The 23,290-nt window shown below is 34.8% G+C and overlaps 2 protein-coding genes across 3 annotated transcripts; one reads left to right on the plus strand and one right to left on the minus strand.

Moving 5' to 3' along the window:
• Positions 1–3,092: 3,092 nt before the first annotated feature.
• LOC107936841 (cysteine-tryptophan domain-containing zinc finger protein 7) lies at positions 3,093–12,683 on the plus strand. The gene is made up of 14 exons (XM_016869607.2): positions 3,093–3,706; positions 4,377–4,449; positions 4,559–4,686; positions 4,822–5,223; positions 5,348–6,603; positions 6,817–7,265; positions 7,353–9,232; positions 9,330–9,490; positions 9,696–9,856; positions 10,554–10,705; positions 11,098–11,607; positions 11,768–11,917; positions 12,022–12,116; positions 12,509–12,683. Exons 1-11 carry the CDS (start codon positions 3,533–3,535, stop codon positions 11,290–11,292), a joined length of 5,031 nt encoding a protein of 1,676 aa, XP_016725096.1. The 5' UTR covers positions 3,093–3,532; the 3' UTR covers positions 11,293–11,607; positions 11,768–11,917; positions 12,022–12,116; positions 12,509–12,683.
• A 4,301-nt stretch (positions 12,684–16,984) lies between these two features.
• Positions 16,985–22,831, minus strand: LOC107936846 (cullin-1). Of its 2 annotated transcripts, none has more exons than XM_016869613.2 (20): positions 22,596–22,831; positions 22,061–22,247; positions 21,855–21,954; positions 21,231–21,416; positions 21,051–21,098; positions 20,762–20,965; positions 20,578–20,655; positions 20,121–20,210; positions 19,951–20,031; positions 19,793–19,852; positions 19,294–19,323; positions 19,131–19,217; positions 18,891–19,040; positions 18,762–18,817; positions 18,513–18,633; positions 18,263–18,424; positions 18,017–18,160; positions 17,679–17,897; positions 17,425–17,592; positions 16,985–17,303 (listed from the first exon to the last, which is right to left on the minus strand). In XM_016869613.2, exons 2-20 carry the CDS (start codon positions 22,189–22,191, stop codon positions 17,202–17,204), a joined length of 2,217 nt encoding a protein of 738 aa, XP_016725102.1. In that variant the 5' UTR covers positions 22,192–22,247; positions 22,596–22,831; the 3' UTR covers positions 16,985–17,201. The 2 variants fall into 2 exon arrangements, with proteins under 2 accessions (XP_016725102.1, XP_016725103.1); XM_016869614.2 differs by having other exon boundaries at positions 22,061–22,236; positions 22,596–22,826.
• Between the last annotated feature and the right edge of the window lie 459 nt (positions 22,832–23,290).

A 23,290-nucleotide genomic window follows, 5' to 3' on the forward strand; every position in this document is an offset into this window, starting at 1 on the left:
AAATATATACTTTTAAAAGCCTAATAATTGCATGATGATTAGCAAAAAAAGGAAGGTCGTGTTGCCGGTGTGTCAGACGGCACCAATGCTCACTGTAACAGACGATCCATTCCTATAATTAATTTTTCTCCATCTCATTTTTATAGTTAATTAATTTTTATATTATTTTTATAAAAAAACATATAATTAAGATGGTATAGAAAATGGAATTTGAAGTTAATATTTGTTAAAAATTTAAAAATTAATCTTTATATTTTTAATTAAAAGTTACATCTTTATGCGTTAATAAAGCTTAACCCAAAAAATTGAAGAGAAGGCAAAACCTTAAAAAAGTTCAAAAGAAAAATAAATGGTGGAACTAGAAAATTGGAACTGATTTCATACCATTAATAAAATTATGATTTCAGTTAACAAAATTCACTTTAAAAGATAATGAAATTATTATTACAATAAATTAATAGCAACATTTTTAAAATATACTAGAAATCCTATTAAACTGGCATACATGTGAAGTCCGTGGATTTAAAATATAAATGTGTATATAATGTCATAATAATACATAAAATATATATGATATTAAAATGAATAAAAAGAATAAATTGTGAATAAAAATGAAATTTAAACATATAAATACATTAGATAAATAATATTTAACGCGCTGCAATTTTTTATCATGATTTTGTCAACAGTTGTGAGTTAGTATCGAGTTGACTTATGACACAAACTCAATTAACAACATTATTAATATACACAACTAATGGAGATAACAACTTGTGCATATTAAAATAAAAATATATAAAATACATCAAAATTAAGCTTTAGTTGAGTGGTAAATTTAATGTTTTATTAGTTCAATTAGAACGAGTTTGAATCCCACAATATGCATATTTTAATTAGTTTTTTGTTAAAATAAAATAAAAAACTAAAATATCCTCAAATAGTATAAATAATATAGATTTTTGAGATTTTTTTAAAGCTAATGGTTATTGATAAAAAAAAGACATAATGGTAATTTTAACTTTTAACGTTTACATTTTTTGTCGATTTGATCCTTATTATATTTTTGAGCTAAATTTGACCATTAACTTAAAAAAAGAGTCAAATAGTTTTTTTTAAATGGAAATGATGTTTAAAACATTAATTTTTCAATGATTTTAGCATGGCAACTCGCGTGGCAATCCATGTGTTATTATTGCTAAAAATCACTGCTTGTCTTATATACCACATCAACAGATTTAAAAATATAAAATATTCAAAAATGAGAATTTAAAATTAAAAAAAAAGTTTTTAAAATTAAAAAAAAATTATATTATTATATGGACTGCCATGTTTAAAAGTTTAGGCTCTTAATTTCTAAAAATAGTTTCTATTTTCATTTTTAGAAAACAACTTTCATTTTCTATTTAAAAAATTAAAAAACACAAATGCTAAATAAAAAAAAACATTTGTTTTCAATAGTGAAAACATGTTTGATAACTATTTTTCTATAACAAAAACACAATAAATAAAATAAATAAATTTTACATTAATATCGATTCAAACCAGGGTACTAGATTTAATATTTTAAAAATAGTTTTTTTTTGTTTATATAGGTTTGAACTGGTGTCAATTAATTTAAAGTTTAAAAACTATTGTTTTTAGCCGGTTGAGTCTTAGCTCGGTTGGCATTGCCATTATTACTAGTGCAAGAGGATGTGAGTTCTAGTTAAAAAACAAAGCCTTGATGTTTTAGTTAGTATTTCTGTTAAAAAAATTCGTAGTTCAACTCTTTTTGAAGGGTTGGCTGTCAATTTCGACTCTTTTTAAAATACTAATGGTCAAATTAAACTAAAAATAATAATAAGGGTCAAATTGAAAAAAAATGCAAACATTAAGAGAATCTCGAGATATATGATGATTTTGTGGGAAAAAGTTTGGGGAGTTGAAATTTGTAAAGAGAAAAGGCTCAAAGCTGGAAGCGTTTTCAGTGCATTGCAAGAAAAAGGCTTCCAAGGTTAGTATGCACATGAGAATAAGACGAGTCATACTAACCAGGAGGTGGTGCGGCCATCGGTGTCAATTCTTGTGTAGGTGCTGATGATGGACCCACCTTGCCAGACCTTTGATGTATAGGCGCCTGTCGTGGCCTCCTCGTATGCGGTTATCGATCCATCGCCTCTTCCCTAGCAAGTATGGCATGTACTTCGGATCGTAGACTAACTCTGAAGCGACAATGGCCTCCCAAGTAGGTAAAAACTCGTACCTATTGTTCCACATGTTGATATATTGCGCGTGGAATGTAGGCCAATTCTCATCCGTTCTCCCTCGTAAGTCGATTTGATGCAAATCTTCGATATTTTTTTGGTCCGATTGAATCCTTTGCCTGAACCCGGATTGTCACAACATTCTATATAACTCGTGCATCTCCACGGTAGCGTACACTACCAATGACACATTCACGTGCTAGATGTTAGGATTCACCAAGAATTCGGGCTAGACGCATTCTTGAATTGCCAGATCCTTATATGACATCCATTCAAACTATATTAAAATAATAAAAAAATTAGTTATATATATACTACTAATTTTCAAATAAACTACGTTAATATTATATAATTCAAATTTAAAAAAATACCTACCTCCACTTCCAATAGCTGGTTTAACATCTCAAAAAATTATAAAAACATAAATAATATATAATAAACTTAAAAATATAAACAAAAATAAAACAAAACCCTAAATCATAAAATCCAAAAAAACCCTACTTTAAAAATCCTATCCTTACTTTAAAAAAACCAAATCCTAACTCTAAAAAAAACAGGGAAAAGTGCTTCTCATTGAAGCCATGTTTATTACTTCGATCTAGTGCGATAATTTTTTTGAAAAAACGGCTATTTTGATAATTATTTTTTAAATTAGTCTTGGAATTGAATTAACTCATAATTAGGATTTATATAAAATTAAAATATACAAATACTATGTTACTATATTATTATTATTATTATTATTATTATTATTATTATCATTTTTGGTTTTATCCTTTTATGTATATCTATTAACTGTTGACCCATAAACATTCGCATATATATATAAAATAAGTAAAAATAAATCACAATGGAAGAAATAAATAAATAAAAAATGAAAAGCGGCTGCTGTGTACAACAAAGACCAGAGAGAGTCCCTCTCTTTCTCTCCCTTTCTCTCTCTGCTATCAATTCCAGCTCAAGAGATCGCACCCAAAAAAAAAATTCAAATCCCTAAATAAAACCCTAAACAGCAATAAAATTTCGATAGATCCTTACTTTCAAATCTCTATTTTCTTTTCTTTTTTTGGAAATTAACCTTTTTTTTTGAAATTTCGGTTAGGTGTTGGGATTCGTGATCGAATTTTGGTTTTTGATTGAAATTAGGGCAAAAGCTTTGTTTCCCTTTGGTGGGTTTTAGAGAGTTGTAGAAGAATGGTTGGGAAAAACTTGTGGGCTTGGAATAAAAGAAAATTACGTTTGAGGCCTTGGTGATTGGGGTGAGATTTACCTTTTTTTTTAATTGTTGAATGATTTCGTTAGGGAGTAACGATGCGAGGAAGGGGGTAGGGTTAGGGTTTGGTGGAAGAAAAATGGAAGAGGCTGAGCTTGAGGAAGGAGAGGCTTGCTCCTATAATAACAATAACGACGATTATGTTGCCACCACTGACCCCGAAGCTGATCTATCTTCTCTCGCTTACATAGTAAGGAATTTTGACTCTTCCTTTTTTTTCCTTTTAACTAATGTTTAGTTATATTGTGTTGACCCTTTTTTTTTTGTTGGGTTTTAGTTTCGAAGTTAAGATTTTTATGCTGATTAATTGCAATGTTGGATATTGTAACTTCAGTTTAAACGCGTTTACTGCTTAACTGTGTTGCTTTTAGAAATATAAGATATGGACTGGTGTTTTAGTTTTCTATTCTAACATTGCGAGGTCTATGATGGGGATATTTAGAGGGTTTACTCGATAGGTGTCTAGTGCAGTCATAAATGAAGCTTTTCTTGTGTAGTGGTGTATTAATGTTTTTCAGAATTTTTTGAGTTGTTGGCATGAATTGGACTCCTAGCTATTGGAGGAGCCATTATTCATAAATTTCCATATAAGGTTGGTTATAATTAATTATGGTACTCTTGACTGTTATGCTGCGGAATTTGTAATTGGGAGTAAGGAGAGCAAGATTCAAGCACAATCATTAGCTTATGGAGTTGCTGTGTGCTATTAGTGCATTTAGACGATTAGCCACTATCTCTACAATGTATGCAGAATTTAGACCTTTCTAAATGTATTATTACTTGTTTGATGCTTGTTCTTAGTTCCTACCAATTCTTTTATGATCTTTTAGTGATATTTGGCTCCTGAAATGTTTTTTAAGGATGAGAAAATTCAACATGTTCTTGGACATCTTCAAAAAGATTTTGAAGGTGGAGTTTCTGCTGAGAATCTCGGTAAGTCAAAACAATAAGAGAATTGTGGTTCTTGTGAGGTCAAGAGTCACCATAAGTTGGAGTTCATAAATTGAAATTGATGATTTTGGGATGTCTGACATTGCCACAGGGGCAAAGTTTGGTGGTTATGGATCATTCTTACCGACTTATACACGTTCTCCTAGTTGGCCTCATCCAAGGATTCCACCAATTAAGAGCTGCAATACATCCAAGTCTCCAAACGATATGCCATTGGAGGTGGAGTTTTTTTAATTTGTCTCCCCCCCCTCAATGGATATATAGTTCATTTCGTGTGAGGGAGGAATCTTTCTATCTTGATTTATGTGAGAAGTCCAAGTTAATATGAGCACTTAGTTTGTTTTTTTTATATAGGATGACCATCGTAACTCGGCATGTTGGCCAAGTGGTTCACAGTCACAGAGGGCTGGACCACCTCCTATAAATGTTGGAACCCTCCCTGCTTTGAAGGCATTGTCTGCGAATGATTCAATCAAACAAGAGGTCAGCGTAACACCTGGTGATGCTGATGAGCTTGCCTTTAGGTGCGAATCTGCAAACAAGAAAGCTGCCAATGTACCAGACCAGAAAACATTAAAGGTGCGAATCAAAGTGGGGTCAGACAACTTGTCAACACAAAAGAATGCTGCAATCTACAGTGGTCTTGGCCTTGATGTATCACCATCTTCCTCCTTAGATGGGAGCCCTTCAGAAAGTGATGGGATGTATCGACAGACTCAAGAACCATTGTTTGATTCTCCAACCAGTATTCTTCGGGTAAATCCTCCATCTTCTATTTTGTTAATCTTCCTATTAAAAGAATGTTCCTTTTCTCCTATCTTCCTACATCTGATATACCTGAAATGATCTGAATATATATATTTTTGAATATTTTGAGCAGTTTATGACTTCCTTCCCACTAGCTGGTGAGGCACTACTGTCACCTCTACCTGATCATCTACTTAACTTGATTGTAAAGGAAAAGCCAAAAGAGAATAGATCTGATTCTGGAAAGGGGGATGGAATATTGTTGGGAGACAAGAAAGCAAAGTCAGCAGAGAAAAAGGATTTTCCAGCAGAAAGGAAGAGTAGCAACAACAGGGAAATGAGGAACGACAACAGTACAGTGTCAAAGAAGGAAGTAGATATCGATGTATTGGCTTGTGAGGAGCTTGTTTCAAAAACATTGAAACTTCCTCTTTTATCTGATTCATATTCTGCTGTAGCCAAGGTAAAAAATAAGGGCATGGCTAGAAACAAAGGTGTCCATGATGTAGCTGAGGAGTCAGTGGAGCCAAGACTTACCCAAGAGATTGGCTGTGAGAGTCCAAGGGCTGGCTCAGCTGGAAAGGTTTTGGAGGAACAAAAGACAAGTTCTTGGGGTGATTCTTCAGGCTCTGTTAGAAAAGTTGGGTATAATAAAGCGGACAAAACTTATGATTCTGTCAAAGCTGACTCTAATACTCTCAAAGGTAGCAAAGTTCTAAATAGTGAATCGGTAGATCCTCCTATTCAGAAGATCAGCCCAAGAGTGACAGCGCATGAGCAAGACAATATGAAGGTACCTCCTGCAAAGGAGCATACCTCATCTGGTGGAAAACGAAAATTGAAAGGCAGTCTAGATGCAGAGGTAGCAAAAGAAAGCTTGAGGGTTGGTTCGCCTTTGATGCTGAATAATAAGCAGACTGCTCATGTAAACAGTTATACAAACAAAAGGGAAATGGGAGGCAAAAAATTAGACAGGTCATTTCAAAAGGCTGAAGATATGTATAGAGATGCTTTTGGAGATATTGGAGAACCAGAACAGGAAGAGAACCGAACAAGTTCATTGGAAATTCCTTCTGAAGATCGGCTGAAGATAGCTGATAAGATTGTAAAAAACACATCAGCCACTAACAACGGACATGGTGATAGACTGAGTGGTAAGCAAATTGAGGGCATATTGGCAACTAAATTGGGCCCCAGAGCAACTGTGGGTGCACATTTCAACTCTGCTAATGTGAATGTTGCTGGAACTTCCCTTGTAACTGCTGCTCCTGTATTGATAAAAGAAAATTGGGTCTGTTGTGATAAGTGCCAGAAGTGGCGTCTCCTCCCAATAAACATGAACCCTGCTGACTTACCTGAGAAGTGGTTATGCAGCATGCTTAACTGGCTGTAAGTTCTTTATCATCACCCTTTCTAATTTTTTATGAATGTAATTAGTAGTTGAGATTTATAAGCTTTTTCGTGCTTGTATTTTGTAAAAAATTTATTGGATTGAACATGAGACCCATGGGTGTTGATAGTTAACTTTTGTGATAGATTGTGGGAAGGTATCCCTTTTTCCTTGTTAAAATCTTTAAATTTGTTTGTCCCTTGAATGTTTAGGCCTGCAATGAATCCTGCAATGAATCGCTGCAGTGTCGAGGAGGATGAAACTACCGACGCTGTTGGCGCATTGTATCATGTTCCTGCTGTAGACGGTCAAGCTAATCCGCAAAGTAATCCTGTCAATATTATGTCTTTACCACCCTCATCTGATGCCCTGCAACCTGAGCAAAACCAGCGAAGTTTTGGTTCACACTCTGTTTTCCCTGCTGGAAGGAAGAAACACGGTTTAAAAGAAATATCAAATACAATAGATAAAGATGGGCCAACTTCTATGAAGAAGAATGTGGAGTCATCAGTTCGATCTGGAAGCCCGACTGATGTGACCCAATCTCCTGTGGTTGGTGAACCTGCTTTGAGGCCTGTAATTAAATGTGATTTACCTGTTGAGAAACACAGAAATAATCAGAAAGAGAAGCATAAATTGCCAGAACACAGTTCTGATGGAGGTATTCTTTTTAAGTCGATACCAGTCATACTTGTAAAACTTGGTTTTTAAATTATTAATGTGTTGCTTTTGTAAAATATGGTAATAGGTGATACCAAAACTTCAAAGATGAAAGGCAAAAGGATCACTGATCAAGATTCTTTAAGGGCCTCCAAGAAAATTAAGGGTGAAAGTTCACATCTTGCTGAAAAAGATTGGATGTTGGACCATGCTGGTAAGGGTGGGCCTAGCACAAGTAATGGTTTGCCTAGCACATCAGTAGGAAAGGATCAGCCTAGACACAGTCAACTTTTTGCTTATAAGGATTCAAAGTCTGATAAGGATAGGCAGCAGGTCTCTGGTAAAAGAGTAAAGGATAAAGTTCTGGTTTCCTTAACTGATGGACCAATGGACCAGATGAACGATGGTGTGGAAGTTTCTAGAAAGAGGAAAGCTGATGCTTGTGTTGGCAGTCAGTTATGTACAGGTTCTCTCCAAAGTGCGAGTGATCTCCTCCAGGATAGCAAAGTGTTTGTGAAGGAAGAGTTCAATGAGAATGACAACAATAGGGAAAAGAAGGCTAGGGTATCCGAGTCTAGAAGGAAGGATTCTTCTGCAAGTAAAAGCAGTGGGAAACTAGAGAAAAAAGGTATACATGAACAGAATCAACAAAGTGGACAATATCTAGGTAGCTTAGATGGTACGGATTCGTTGAAAAGGGATTTTGGATCTGCCCAACCTTCTTTAGTAGCTACCTCTAGCTCATCTAAACTTTCTTGTTCACATAAATCAAAACCTGGCTTCCATGAAACAAAAGGCTCATCAGTAGAATCGGTTTCCTCATCTCCTATGAGAATTGCTAATCCCGATAAATTTCCATTGACAAGGAGGAATGTTGCAGGGAAAGATGAGTCTTGTGAAGCTGGCCTTTTTGTTTTAGATAGTCTAGGAAGATGTTCAGATGGTGAAGATAATGGTGGGAGTGACAAGTCAGGGACAGTAAGGAAGGAAAAAACTTTAGCTGCAGCTCAACATGGGTCCCTTGTGTCCTCTTTACTTGATGTTCAGAACAAGGATGGTGGTCAATTAGGTGGCAGTAAAGCCAAGGCACCAATTAAATCTTCTCCTGATACTCGAAAAAGCCAGTTCATGAATGGTGGTGCTGATTATTTAGGCCAAGAGGCTCAATTTTCTGGTAAATCAATGACAATGAATGAACCCCATGATGAGGACAATCAGAATCACAACCATGGCAATGGCAAAGTCTCTCATCCAAGAAAGTCAGGCAAAGGGTCCTCATGGTCAAAGGACAGGAGTTGTAATTTTAAATCTGGTTTTGTTGATGTACAGCAAGATCATCTGCCTTCATATGAGGTAAAGCCTACAGACGGTAGAAATCAATTTCAGGAGAGGCCTGGAGTCAAGTCTGATGAGAGTGAGAATAGATTTGTGGAAAATAAAGAATCTTTGGGAAAATTGTCTGTTGAGATTGGTAAAAGGGGGAATCAGTCAAATGGATGGTCAGATGCTAAACCAGATGCCACTGGACGTCAAGATGTAATGTCTACCGTGAAGCAAAATCTTGTGCAGGAGAGCAATGGTGAAAAATATACAAAGAGGTTTCACTCTGACAACTCTGATCATGCAGAAATTGCTTCTGAAAGAGGGAACTCTCGATCACTACCACCCTCTGGAGGAAGTCAGAATGAGATGCTGACTCGTTACCCCAACACGGTTTCTGGGTCCCAAAAGGGAAATGGAGCTGTCAGATCTCAAGCTGATGATGCATTGAAGGTAAAAAAACAAATAAAGAAGGCTGATTATCAAAATGGGACTCAGAATAAAAATAGTTCAAGACATACCACATCAGCTGGACGTATCAGGGATGTTGATGCTCCAAGTCCAATGAGAAAGGATCCCTCATGTCAGGCCGCTACCAATACTTTGAAGGAGGCTAAAGATTTAAAGCATATGGCTGATCGTGTCAAGGTTTTGCCTTATTGTTTTCTTGTAACTTATTTCTTGCATTTTCTCATTGTCTTGCCTCTAGCATTATTTTATTTATAATTTTTGAGCATTCCCCCAGAATTCTGGATCAAATTCGGAGAGCACATTACTTTACTTCCAGGCGGCACTGAAATTTCTTTATAGTGCTTCTCTACTAGAATCTTGCAACAATGAGAGTACCAAACATGGGGAGATGGCTCAGTCTGTGCAAATTTATAGTAGCACTGCAAAACTCTGCGAGTAAGTAAAATATCAGTTGCTCTAGTTGGTATTCTCTTCCTTTTGTAATTGTAAGTTGCTATTTATCGTTGTTGGAGCTTGATCTTGTATTAGTTGGAAAAAATTCCTGCAACATGGAAATCTTCAGTTATGCATTTTATTTTGGGGTGGTTTCAGTTTTCTGGTACTTGACTTTATTTTTGTTTGTTTACCAATCAAAATTCAGGTTTTGTGCCCATGAATATGAGAGATTAAAAGACATGGCTGCTGCTTCTTTGGCATACAAGTGTATGGAGGTTGCATATATGAGAGTTATCTATTCCTGTCATGCCAATGCAAGTAGAGATCGGCTTGAGTTGCAGACAGCTTTACAAACGGCTCATACTGGTAATCCAAAGAACCCTATCATTGCTCTAACTAAAATCCATCCTGTTAGTCTGTGTAGCCTATATAATTGTAATTTTTGTTTATGGGTGCTTCCACCACTTATTGATTAGGGAGCTTGAGCTTGTTATATATACTCTGGTTGCTTTATTTGTGGAAAGGCCTCTGCACATAAGATGGCTGCATCCTAGAAGCAGAGCTGAACTAATTGCACTGCATGAATGATTAGTTTACTTGCTTAACTACTGCGAATTTGTTCTTCAGTGTCTTCAAATCTGAGAATCTTCAGGCAGAGTGTCTTTCTATTTTTCTTTTTGAAGGAAAGACTGTCTTTCGGTTACTTTTGTTGTTGTGGGTTATTTTTCAATCACACAGATGCATATCTGTTCTTCTGTTTTAGGTGGAGTAGTCGAGTCTGTAAATCATCAGTGTTCTAGTTCCCATTTGATGGTGCAACATTTACTAGTTTTTGCAACATGGGGATTGGCCTTGTTGTTATGCATTCATATGAGTACATATTTTCTAGTATGCCTACTCATCAGTCTCTCAATCTCCCACAGCCCCTTAATCGCCTTTATCTGTTGTTTTGCGTCATGGACATTAAATTCTTTATGACTACTGTTAATGTCGCATTGATTGAGACAAACTTACAGTTAATTTTAACTTTCTTTTCTTGACATTGGTGGTTGTTTCATATCAGGTGAGTCTCCTGCGTCTGATGTTGATAATTTAAACCAATCAACATCAGCAGACAAGGCTGCTGTTTCAAAAGGAGTTGGTTCTTCCCAGGCTGCTGGAACTCATGTTATTTCTGCTCGAAACCGTAATAACTTTGTGCGCCTGCTCAGTTTTGTAAGTCTACCTTCGGTTGTATATCATTTTGAAAGTGTAATTCATGTGTTTTTATATATTATTGGAGTGAAAATGTTACTGAACAACCCCCCCCCAAAAAAAAAACATAAATCTTTATCCCTGAAACTAATTTTCTTTCTGTTCTAATGGCCAAAATCTGTTATGCAGTTCTCATGACCTTTTCTCACCCTATGCCTTCAATTGAAGGCTTCTGGTTACTGTATGTTGAAATTGCACATGTGCCCATTTAAGCGCATAGACTTTTGTAGTCATGAACTGTGTGTATTATCTCCTACTGTCTATGTATTATGTCAGTTTGTGCTCTATTGTGTGTACAGCTTGTTTAAGTTTGTAGACTTATCATAACTAAAATCAAATATGATGATTTGCAGACACAGGACGTAAATTATGCAATGGAAGCTTCAAGGAAATCACGAGCTACTCTTGCAGCTGCCAATTCAAGTTCGGGAGGGGCTAAAAGTAGGGAGGCTTTATCCTCTGTGAAGAAGGCTCTTGATTTTAGCTTCCAAGACGTAGAGGGAGTGCTACATTTGGTACGAGTGGCAATGGAAGCCATTAGCCATTAAGGGAAAAAATCTGGTTGGGAAGGATGGTTGTATACTAGGAGGAAATTTCATCTTGATGGTTTATCCTTGGGTATGAAGTTCTAGATCAGAAAAAGAAGGGTTGGCCCGCCCTTCCTGCTTCAATCCTGAGCACTTCCAAGTTGGCAAGTGCCTCTTTTCCAACACTTGCTGTACATTTGTACAATACAAGACAAAACTGAGATTATCAGTATATTTTTTCACAAGCTTCAACTGCTTTCTGACAAGGAACAAGCTCTTTTAATTTCCTTTCCAAGACGGTACTAAGAAGCAGAGCACCGTAATTGGCAGTCACAGGTACACTTAGACTCATCCTGCTTTAAAAACTAATGTTTGACGCATTAAGTCAATTTTCTTTTCTTTTCCCTTTCCCTTTGTACTCATCCTCATCCTTGTCCATTTCCTTTTCTGTTTATGTTTTCTTTAAGTTTCACCTTCCTTATCCGTATTTGTGCAGGTCAGCTGTTGTAGTGCTTGTCATTGTATATAGTTCTGATTAATCAAGAAGAGTCGAAAGAATATAGGAAGAAAAAGGAAATTGGTGGTGCTAGTGGTCCAAAGAAGGTTGCTGGAATTCTTTATTTCATTTCATTTCTTCCCTTTAAAGGTTTGTTTTTGATTGCTTAATATTTACTTTGGCATACCATTGCTTCCAATCATTCTTATGTTGTGGCCGTATATACTTACGTACCATAAACTTATTCTTTGTAGGGTTATCCATGTGGAATGTGGCTGGTAGCAGTGATTTTGTTTGTGGGAGAGAGATCATTCTGCTATATTCAAGTTGGCCTTCTTGATGTTGATAGGTAAGAAAACATATCTTTCAGTGGCCGCTACTGTTCTTTTACTGAATTGCAATTTTCTGCTAAATCTCTTGCCAAAAGAAAAAAAGCTCGGAGAGACGAACAGTTTCATTAACCCTTGTCATTAGTGGACTAAAGAAGCCCTTGCAAATCTCATATTCTTAGCGTGTACATCCGTAGAGTCAGTTCTATACATTGAGGAATTTATTTATCAAGTAAAATTTGAAAAACATGATCTTTCGATGTTTAAATATTCGGGGTCAGCAGCTAACTTCATATTAATGAGGGTTTTACACATCTCTTTGTTGAAATCAGTAGTTCATGTTTGTACAATGCACAGCTTTGAATCAATTTGTGATTGTGAGTGCTGATTATACAATATGTTTTGATTTCAGGTTGAATAATATGTGCAGTTGGATAAGCAGCGAAGCTGGTTATGTATCAAACTAGTGTAGCGAAATTGCTACTTGTCTTTTAACCTTTTATTTCATTATTGTTGCTATTTCACTGTAAAATATCTTGGCACTTAATTTCGAGCTGATATATATATAATGTGACAAAATTTTTGAACTTGCTGCATTTCTTGTCTGTATGTACATAGCAATGACATTTATTTCAACTTTTGATCATTAAAATTGAAGGGTGAAATCAATATATCCATGAAATTTGAAGCTGCTTTTAGTTATGTAATTCAATTACGTTGCCTGTCTGGCGTCCCACTCAACTTATATAATTGCGAAAAAGATGGTTATAATAATATTCAGCTGCATTCCATTATGGGTGAAGATTTTATATAATAAAATATATTTCTATGAAATTGATGCATTACTTTAGTAGAAATAAATTATGGTGCTTTTATCTTCAAACAGAAATACTGTAAGTTTGATTTATGTTTCATTAATAGTACGAGTACCATTTTATATTTATATATTATATACATAAACTATTATATTAATTCAATATAAAAAATAAATGTATGTATTTTGTTTTTTAAATGTGTATAATTAAATCAAAGTTAAAATAATGTATATCTATGAATCACGTTTCAAATTTCATGTGCATAATTGCACTAGTCAAAGCTCATGTATTAAATTGTACATTTAACAAAGTTTATGTGTAAATTTGATATTTATCCCTTTTGTAAAAGACTAAATCTTTATAATTTTTCAACCGAGTTTAGACTTAATCAACTATTTAAATAATAGTATATGTATGGCTTAAAAGCACAAAAGGTACTTAAATTATGTTTTTTTTCTAGGTTATCTAAAAAGTTAATATTATTCAATTTGTGACACGTGATTCTTTTAGAATAAAAATAAATTAAAAAATATAATTAAATTGAATTATATTAAATAAAAACTTTTAAAATATTTTTATTATACTCTCTCATTCCTCACGGAAATTAATGAAGTGCCTCTGAATGATAAATATGTATAAATGTAATGAATTTACGTATAATGCCCAGTTGAACGTAGTAAACGCTTATGATACGATTGGCATGCCAATAGAGTTTAAACGTGCGCTTGTACGAGTTTGCACTTCGGTGCTTCTGATTGCACATTTGTGCCTTTGTCTATACTTCGGTGCTTCTGTTATGTATTTATGATGCCTCTGGTGTGGTGTAGTTACCCGAGTATCCAAGTCAAATTACTTAGTTCATCGGGCTATGTGTTGATCGAATTACAACTTATTTATGTGCTTAAATGTTATTGCATATTCATGGTATTTGTAAGTGAAAAATGTTACAATGAATCTCTTGTTTACATGTGTGGATAATTACATTAAGGAAATGTGGTATATGGCAATGGTAAGTCCTTTGAGAAGGGGTTATTATGATATATTGGATATGCGAACCAATACTAATGTGGTTTGTGAACTTGTATTTGGCTATCAGGAATTCTAAATTAGCTACTTGAATATATATATTTTGTTTAAGGTAAGTTAATTAGTGTTTTAGATTATGAACTTACTAAGCATTTTTAGCTTACTTTTTTTGTTTGTGGTTCTTTTGTAGTTACCAATTTGCGGACTGACTGGACGGATTGAATTGGAGCTCACATTATCCAGTCATCTTGGTAGCTTTTGTATTTCATTTTGGGATGTGGCATGTATATAGGTTTTTGTTGTTGATATGTAAAGTGTTATGTTATGATGATATTTCTAGTTAAATGGTTTGGTTAGGTAATCCTTAATGTTAAGAATTGATGTGTATGTTTATATTTTGGCCAAATTGGTTGATGGATTGAGCATAAAAAGATGACTAATGTTAAGTGCCTTCTTGGTCGGGTTATTTGTTTGAATGATTATTAATTGCGGTGCCTTTGAATTACATATTGGTTAGGTCTTATAGGTTGTTTGAAATAGTATATTTTAGGTATGTTGCTATGTGGTTTGGTCATACTAAGGCTTGTGGAAGTGGGATGTCTTGATGTTCAAGATTTAGGCTTGTTTTGGTTTGTTTTAGAGGTAGCATGTGCTGCACATGGGCTGTCATACGGTCATGTGTCCCAAAACAATTTGTAACATAGTCTGGCACACGGCCTGCGCCATGGCCGTGTGACCCTATTTCGAATACTTACACGGGCGGACACACGGGCTTAGACACGGTCGTGTGTATTGACTTCGAATGTTCACACGATCTGGTATATGTCACATGGCCGTGTGACCCTTATTTTCTAAATTTTCAAGTTTTTCTGAAATTTTCTGATTTGTTTCAATTTGACCCCAAATTGTTCTCAAATTATTTTTAGGGCCTCGTAGGCTCAATTTAAGGCCTACATGTGTATGTACGTCATGAATTGAATTATTTGACAAAAGCTAGCATTTAATTGTAAAATTATGTCTGCTGAGAAGTTAAATGTTCTGTTTTGCTCGATAACGCTCTGTAACCTTAATCCGGCAACGGAGACAGGATAGAGGTGTTACACATTTGGTTCCAATACTGAATTGCAGCCTTGGTTGGATACGCAAAGTTAAAATGGCAACATTTTCCACTTCTCTTGCGCTTCACATATTCCTTTGTTTTACATTAGAATTAGACATTGGTGCACCAAAAGATTAAAGTTTTTAAGGGACTACTTTCAGCCTACAATTTAATTTGTACCTTTTTCTTGTACAGTAAGAAACGATGATTGCTGATTAACGCCATCACACCCCGCTTTGCCTGGAATTAATCAAGTTTGACTCTATAACCAACAATGGAGATTGCCATTAAAGTTTTAACGTTCCAGGGTTGGATTTTATTTGGTATGCCCAGGTTGAAGAATGGCTTGGATATGCCTAGATGTTAATAATGTGTTTTGTGATATCCAAGATGTTAATAATGTGTTTTGTGCCATATTGGATGCTTGATTTCAAATGTTTATTTTCTTTTGATTGGTATAGATTGGCATGGGATAATGTTTTGTTGAAATTGGAAGAATCATATGAAAGTATAAATATGTTTGGTAGGAAGTATGAAATACGTATCAAATGGATTTTTGTCAAAACAGGGGCAACAGCGCGATGACAAGTCCCAGACGTCGTGACTTAGATCAACAGTGAGTGGCATTGCGACGTTAAGATTTTCGAAGTCATGATGAAACTTACTGAATGATGAGGTCTCTAAATACAATCTTTGATTAAATTTCGGGAATGAGAAAGGGACATTGGCTAAGAAGAAGATATTCAATTTCCCATTGTTGACTTCTTCTCCACAGGTTACACTAAAATTATCAACCATATTCTTATATCACGGGTTGCAAATCAAAGCTCGTGACAATTGCACAAAGAGCATTCCATAGAAACCAATCGATTAAATGAGGCTCATTTGACCCACTTAAATTGACCCGATTCGAGGAACATGTGGTGAAGCCCATCTACTTCAAGCCTCAGTGGCCAAGTGAAGTACTTAAAAGAAATTTAGGGTTACCATAGTAAATAAGGAAACGAATCTTAGAAGATATGTAATATGATAAGATTTGATTTTGTAATATTAAAGGATTGAGTCAATCCCTTAAGAATCTCAATTGTAGATAAGATCTAATCTCGACCGTCGATGTAACTCAATCTATACCATTAGTTTTGAGGGAGCTCAACTATAAATAGAGACATTCCTCCTTATTTGTAATTATGTCATTCTTTGTATTCTTTCTCGAGTAATAGAATAATTTGACAGCATTTACTCTTTGCTTTTTTTGACTTTTCTGTTTTTTTGTTACTCTTTCGTTTTGAGTTGCTTCTGCTTTAATTTTGGTGCCTTGGAAAATTTCTATAAGAATTCTCAATTTGCTAGCAAAAAGAGAGTTCTAATTCTATGATACTTGGAGAAGAACAATAGTTGGTTTTAACAAAGCTCCCCCACCCATTCGGTTTAGTCAAGTGGGGTGCCTTGGTCATTTTGGACCTTAGTTTAATTGGTTACTCTGATGAGTTATCGGTTTTTGAATCCCGGAATCAAACCAACCCAACAAATCGACTTATTTTATATTATTTTAAATTATTTAAAATATATTTATATTTTATAATATAGATATATAACCATATAAGTACAACCCAAAATATTTTTAATGACAACAGCTTGTGTACATCCTAGAAGAGAGCTCCTAAGTCAAGACAATTATGAAACAATACTTGGATAAAGTTAAAAATAGGGTTCAAGTTTCTGTCTAGGTGTAACATTTGCAATAAAAAGGATTTATCAAAATTACTCTCTAGATAGCTATTTCATCAATGTTTACTATTAAATTTATATTTTAAAATTTAAAAGATAAAAAAACTAGATTCTAAATGTATTTTGCAATTTATTCCTTAATTGTGCCTATAAACACTGGTTGTAAATTAATTAATTGTATTTTAATCTTTTTTTTATGATCAAAATTTAAAAAAAAATATGAAGAAAACAAAACTCAGCATTTAGAGTTCCCTTGAAAAACAAAGGTCTACACATGTAATAATGAAAATTTAGAGTGAACACTAAATAAAATTTCAATAGTTAAAATAAAAACTTTCTTCATCTTTACATACCAAAAGAAAAGAAAAAAAAAAACGAAGAGGAAAAGCTTTCGTGTCCCCCAATTCCCCCCATTTATATCCATCCAATGTACCCATTCAGGCCAAGTACCTAAACATGTTTGGATTCTCCTTGTCTCTCTCCAGATAGTCTCTTGTGATGAGATCTTCCATCCTCTTCTTTATGGCTTTAATATCAGGCTGCAATTTCCACATATTATGTCTATTAGGCAACCACCAATATATATATATGCGCGCATCTAATGTTGTTCTCTTATAAAACTATTAACTGCAGACGAAGGGTTAATAATAATAATAATACCTTGAACATGCGACTCAACTGCTCGACACACTCCGAAACTAACTGTTGGTGTCCCAAAACCTTTCTGCTTTTCATTATCCGTACGATTGCAGCATCAATAGCATAACGGCGATCTTTATCGACATCTTCAACAACTTTCTTCCTTTCATCCACAGGAGGGAGAGGAATCTATACATTGGATGAAACACAGAGTTAAAATCTTCTTAATGCAAATAAATATAAAAAGAGAGGAATTGTAAAAACTGTTAAGAGACCTTAATCCTCCTCAATTTGTCGGTGAACTTAGAGTTGAACTCAAAGTAGTCACTCTGGGAGATGGTTTTTGTGTTTGGCTCTTTACTTAGTATCTTATACTTGGCACATGACAGCGAATGCAGTAATCTAACCAAGTCTTCATGGGTCAAGTTCAACTGAGCCATAATCTCTGAATAGCTCAGCCGATCAGAAGCATTGAAGAGCAGTAGGACAGCAGCCTGTTTACATAGGCAACTCAGAAGTTAGATTCTATGATCAATGTTGAAGAGAACCCATCAAGACACAAACATGAATATGTTCGATTAAAAGGTGCATAGTTTACAGAATCTCTGCTTACCTGATAAGTAGAAACAATAAGTTCAATAGTTTTGTGTTCAAACTTGCCATTAATGTGGCAAGTTCCCAGCGAGTATATCCATGTAAGCTTTCTGTGCTTTGTTTTTGTTTCATAAAATCCTTTGAAAACTTCCACACACTTGACCTGAAACAGTGAGATTCCTAAATATAAATAAAACTTCCAAATACACTACGGAGCAACATATTTAATACCGTCATCGTACAATAACTTGTTTGAAGTCATTACCATCTCAGCAGGGAGATTGAGATCGAAAGATTTATAACTCGGCCAAAATCCTGTAGTAAGAACTGTAACTGTTAAATCAATCCCCGGATGTGCAGCAGAATTGTTCCTAAGATAGTCCTCAAAGCTAGCTTGGTTTTCCCTTGCCAATGTCAGATCTGTGACCTGTTAGGATGGTAGAACACAAGTTCCATCACAGTTAAAACCATAATAAATGCAGACAAATAAACTAGAGAAACACAGGTCAACTCACCATGCCTTCCATCTTTGAGGTGAACTGTCCACCACATTGCTGCTTTAGTTTAGTCAGAATACTCCTTTCATGATCATCATTAGCACTACGGTCAAAAAGCAGTCGGCGAGCGAGCTTCTTCCTGTCAATGATTGCACGTCATGAAGGTAGGATCAAAATGTACCAGGAGAAGTTACAACCATTACTGGTTTTCCCCCCTTTCTTGACAAGTGATGTGAAACTCATTGACAAAAAAAAAAAAACCCTCACCTGTAGAATTCTGCAAAGAGATCTTTATCGCTAATATAGGCAAGTAGCTTAACTACCTACAGAAACCAAACAGATTGTTTAGAATCAATTTCAGATCACCAAAAATTTAACATCGAATTGATAAGCTACCTTCTCAAGTGTTTCTTCAATCGCTTCATCACTTAATTTCTCACATCCACCCTTCTTGAGGATATTATCACAGAAAGTAGCCAAAAGCTCCGCACTCGAGCTGCCAGTAACAGTTTTGTTGCAGAATACCTCAAAAGCCTCTTTCAAGGCCTATGAACAATTCAAAAAAGCATGGTTCAGGGGAAATGTTGGAACATGATGCATAATAGACATTTAGGTACCATTATTTACAACACTAACCTTGTGGAAGAGAGTATGATTTTGAAAACAGTCAGTCACATATGCCATATACTTATCATGAAGCTCAATTATCTTCCTGATAAGGACCTGATAATAGCATACAAGTTCTCAATATCTATACTGTTTCAAGAAAATCCATAGCAATAAAAGTTGGGATATGTACCTGCTCCTGCACACCTGAAGAACTTGAGGCCTGTGGAAATGAGCGACAATTAGCACTTAAAACCAGAAACAGGTTATAGGTATTAGAAACAAATTATCTTCTACTTTTTTCTCGATGACGGGGAAATCTTAGTCTGTAGTTTTAGTATTTTTCCCACTTTTTCCCCAAAGAGAAATAACAAGGGAAAGTTTGCAGTTGACAAGTCAAAAAGGCATATCAAACTTTAAGAGAACTGCACAACCACACAGTTACAGATGTAGTTGATTCCCCCCCCCCCCCCAAAAAAAAAATACAAAAACGAAAAAAATCTGACTGGCACTGCTAGCTTAAATATTACTGTTGTTCCCTTCAGTTATCTAAAAGAATATGATTTCATCCCCTCACAAGAACACAATTAGTATCCAAAAAACATATTCATGAATTATCTTTAATACAGAGTAAATTCAATAAATGTATTCAACAATCATAATAGCAATCAGAGAAGGAAAACAAAATTAACCTGGTTACTTGCAGCATCTTCAACCTGTTGAACCAAGGTGGTACCTTCAGCAGTAATATGCTGCAAAAAGAAAGCACTCAGATTCAGTAAAATCATAAGAGTAACATGAGAATTATGGCCATTTATCTCACAGAATAAAACAAGCAGAAAATTCACACCTGCTTGAATATATTAGCAACAGGATCCAAGCCTCGAAGTATTTTACAATAAAGCCTGTACATCCTAGAAAGATCCTCCACCTGCAGGAAGCCAAGTATCTAATATATATTTGCTAAACCAAATAGCCAGAAGCCAAGTATTGCTAGCAAAAAATGGGGTTGAATAATACCTTGTCATCTCTAAGCAAGGCCCTACATCCTGAGTGCTCCTTTTCAAGTAGCCGATTTGCATACACGACCAACAACTCATGTTGCACTTTCTACATACAGAATAAACAGCTATAAATAGAATGCTCTAGAAATTATAGAGTTTTCTTCATAGAAAAACTATGTTAATTCTTATTCCAGTATTCCATGTAATTGAATATAAAAACAATGTGGAATCTCAATTTCTAGGTAAATGGAAGCAAACAGAAAGAAATATATAGTTGCCACCTAAAGAGAATGCACATAACTTCTATCATGTATCTTAATGAAAACTTTCACACATCAAAAAGTATCCATTTATGTTTGCTCCAATGGAAGACAAACAGATTTTCTCTGAAAACGAAGGTGCACCTTCAAGCCAATTTAAGCTCACAGAAAAAGTTCTTTATTAACCTATAAATTTCCAACCATTCAACTGACCTCTGACAATTTCGTCTCACTGCTTGAATGCAGGTAATGAGACACTCTGTCCCTTTCCTTCTTCAGACATTCTTCAGACTGCAATTATCATTAAAATAAATGCTATCAGAACCATCCAGGGTTAGTCAGGGTAAAAAACTTTAACCTATAAAAACCACAAACACAGGAACACTTAAGCACTTGCCTTCAACATGTAATCAGGACAAGAATCTTCCTCAATCCAGCTTGATGCTTTCCGTGAATAGTAAGCACCAGTATCCTGAAGCATGGCTTCTTCAAAATCATCCTCATAACGATCCATATGTCCCATGCCAATCTCAACAAAAATACCCAAGACATTCTTCAATAATGCTCGGTCTATCTGTTCTCCCTCACGTTCTTTATCAATCTGATGAAGTAACCACTCCTCTTAGTTTTTTTATTCAAAATGTGACCTATATACAATTAACCATGACACAATGATGTAAACTTACAAGGGCAATTACGGCATCTCTGACTTTTTCATGCACTTCCTGATATACCTGAAATGTGTAAAACAGATCATACAAAGTTAAAAGTATATGGGAAATAATAGGCAATTGACTCTCAAAATCCAGTTCATTACTGCAGAACCAGTATTGCATAAAGGTGTGCTTAAAGAACTTATGACAAACCAGATCACGGAAGCAGGTCAGCCCAACTTCATTAAGTGCAGGGAGTGACCTCCGGGCAATGAAGTAACGGTCAAGGTAATGGAAGAAGCGCGATAACCACCTGACCATTACTTTATGGTTGGCCCATCTTTTAACAAGTTCCCTCAACATGAACTCATCATGCTTCTCTCTTAAAGATGGCAATACCTGATTTGAGAAAAAAGATGAAATTTGAGAGAGAAAAAAATAGAGCAAATTTTGCACAACAAAGTAGATGGACAGATTAACTAATCTATTTGAGAAAACTATTAAAACTAGAATTTACAGAAATATCAAACAATAAAACCATAAAGCTTAAAAACAATTAACTAATCTATGAAGTCTCAAACAAATGCAACCAAAATTATCTGAACATGGAAGCTTAATTAGAGTAATTGAATCCTAGCATTCCTTTCAGTTGCAGGAATAGGCACTGTAAAAGATGTCGGTCAAATCCATCTCTTATGCAATAAGCATTCCAGCAAGTTTTCAGAAAGAGAGGGCCAGCTACATTACTTTTACATAAAACACTAATCTCCCTACAGAGCAACACAGACCAGTAGCCAGCACCCAAATATGTGACTGACATAACACCAAATTCCTTACCGTTGAAGTAATATATTCTTCAAATGCCTCTCGATACTTATCATAAAGCTGTTGAGAATAATCATGAGGTGGCTTCTGAGTACACATGTTGTAGATAGTCCTATAGTAAAGATGATGAGGATCAACATGCCAGATAATTAAAAAATAATAAGCAGCTCAAAAAAACAATAATAGAAAAAAATAAGAAAATAAGCAATGAGGAATACGTATAAAGCATCATATATTCTTCTGAGCTAAATGGAGGCTCCGGCAGCCCTTCCAAAATCCTCTTCAGCTTTGTGATCCCCTTATGCATATAATCCCATCCCTGATCCAATTCAATAGTCTTGCGCTCCATTGTTGTAAAAAAGAGAAAGGAGCTAAGATTTCTTCAAATTAAAACCTGTAAAAGCCCTAGCATTGACGAAAAAACCGAGGAAAATCAAACAATCAAACCCTAGCATGAAAATTGACAATAAACAATTCAACCTTCCATGTATCAAGATATGAAGGTCAAACATTGAACAAAAGAACCCTAACAACAAAGCCAAAAAAAAGACCCAAAAATCAGCGAAAAACATAATTTCTAAACAATGTCACCTCAAACCTCACGACACCCACACAAAAAAAAAAAACAAAGCCAAATAATCGATCAAGCAAAATATATTTTTTAAAAACTAAAATAAATCGCAAATAATTGAAAGTACTGGAAAAGATAAATCGATCACGCAAAAAAAAATGAAAATAAAAGGATTAGCGTACCAGAAATATGAAGAAAAAGTAGTTGAATGAAAGAAACCCTAACCCTATCGCTGAAGAAAAATCGAATCAGAGAAGGGAATTGGGGGGAAAGGGGGGACGTAATTATGTAGTAGACGAATGGTTGAAAAAAAAAAGCAGTCGATTGATTATATGAAGAAAAGAGGGTTCTTTTTTTTTTTGGGGAGAAATTGTTTTAAAAAATAATTACTTAATATCCATGGCAATTGAAAAAGCTTAGTCCTTTGAGCTTTGACCACCCTACATTTGAAGGACTCCCTTTAGAAACTTTGGGCTCATTGGGCCAGGCCAGGTCAGAGTTAAAGTTTGTGTTTAATCTAATTATTATTAAATAAGGAAAATATCAAAACTATACACTAACTCTGATTTAACGTGCAATGTTATACATAAATTTTAATTTTATGCGATTTCATATATGGTTAAATTAATAAAAATATTATTGAATTAACACTATTTTATGTTGATATATTGCATACACAAATAATTATATTAATCCAATGTAAAAACAAATATGTGTATTCATTTATTCAAATGTTTATAATTGAATCGAAATCAAAGTTTGATATATATATATATGAACCATAATTCAAGCTTAACGTGTATAATTATATCAAATCAAATTTATATATCAAATTAAATATTAAATCAAAATTTATGTATAAATTTGATATTTATTG

The sequence above is a fragment of the Gossypium hirsutum genome, chromosome D12 (assembly GCF_007990345.1).
Source record: "Gossypium hirsutum isolate 1008001.06 chromosome D12, Gossypium_hirsutum_v2.1, whole genome shotgun sequence".
Taxonomy (NCBI): Eukaryota; Viridiplantae; Streptophyta; class Magnoliopsida; order Malvales; family Malvaceae; genus Gossypium; species Gossypium hirsutum.

Excerpts from the sequence above, each read along its gene's own strand:
- LOC107936846 (XM_016869613.2), bottom strand. The coding sequence starts at position 22,191 with ATGGAGCGCAAGACTATTGAATTGGATCAGGGATGGGATTATATGCAT. Across the intron at positions 19,324-19,792 it reads AAGATGCTGCAAGTAACCAG|GCCTCAAGTTCTTCAGGTGT; the intron begins GTTAATTTTGTT and ends TCATTTCCACAG. Across the intron at positions 17,593-17,678 it reads ACAAATTGAGGAGGATTAAG|ATTCCTCTCCCTCCTGTGGA; the intron begins GTCTCTTAACAG and ends TCCAATGTATAG.
- LOC107936841 (XM_016869607.2), top strand. The coding sequence starts at position 3,533 with ATGATTTCGTTAGGGAGTAACGATGCGAGGAAGGGGGTAGGGTTAGGG. Across the intron at positions 7,266-7,352 it reads AGAACACAGTTCTGATGGAG|GTGATACCAAAACTTCAAAG; the intron begins GTATTCTTTTTA and ends ATATGGTAATAG. Across the intron at positions 9,491-9,695 it reads AGCACTGCAAAACTCTGCGA|GTTTTGTGCCCATGAATATG; the intron begins GTAAGTAAAATA and ends ATCAAAATTCAG.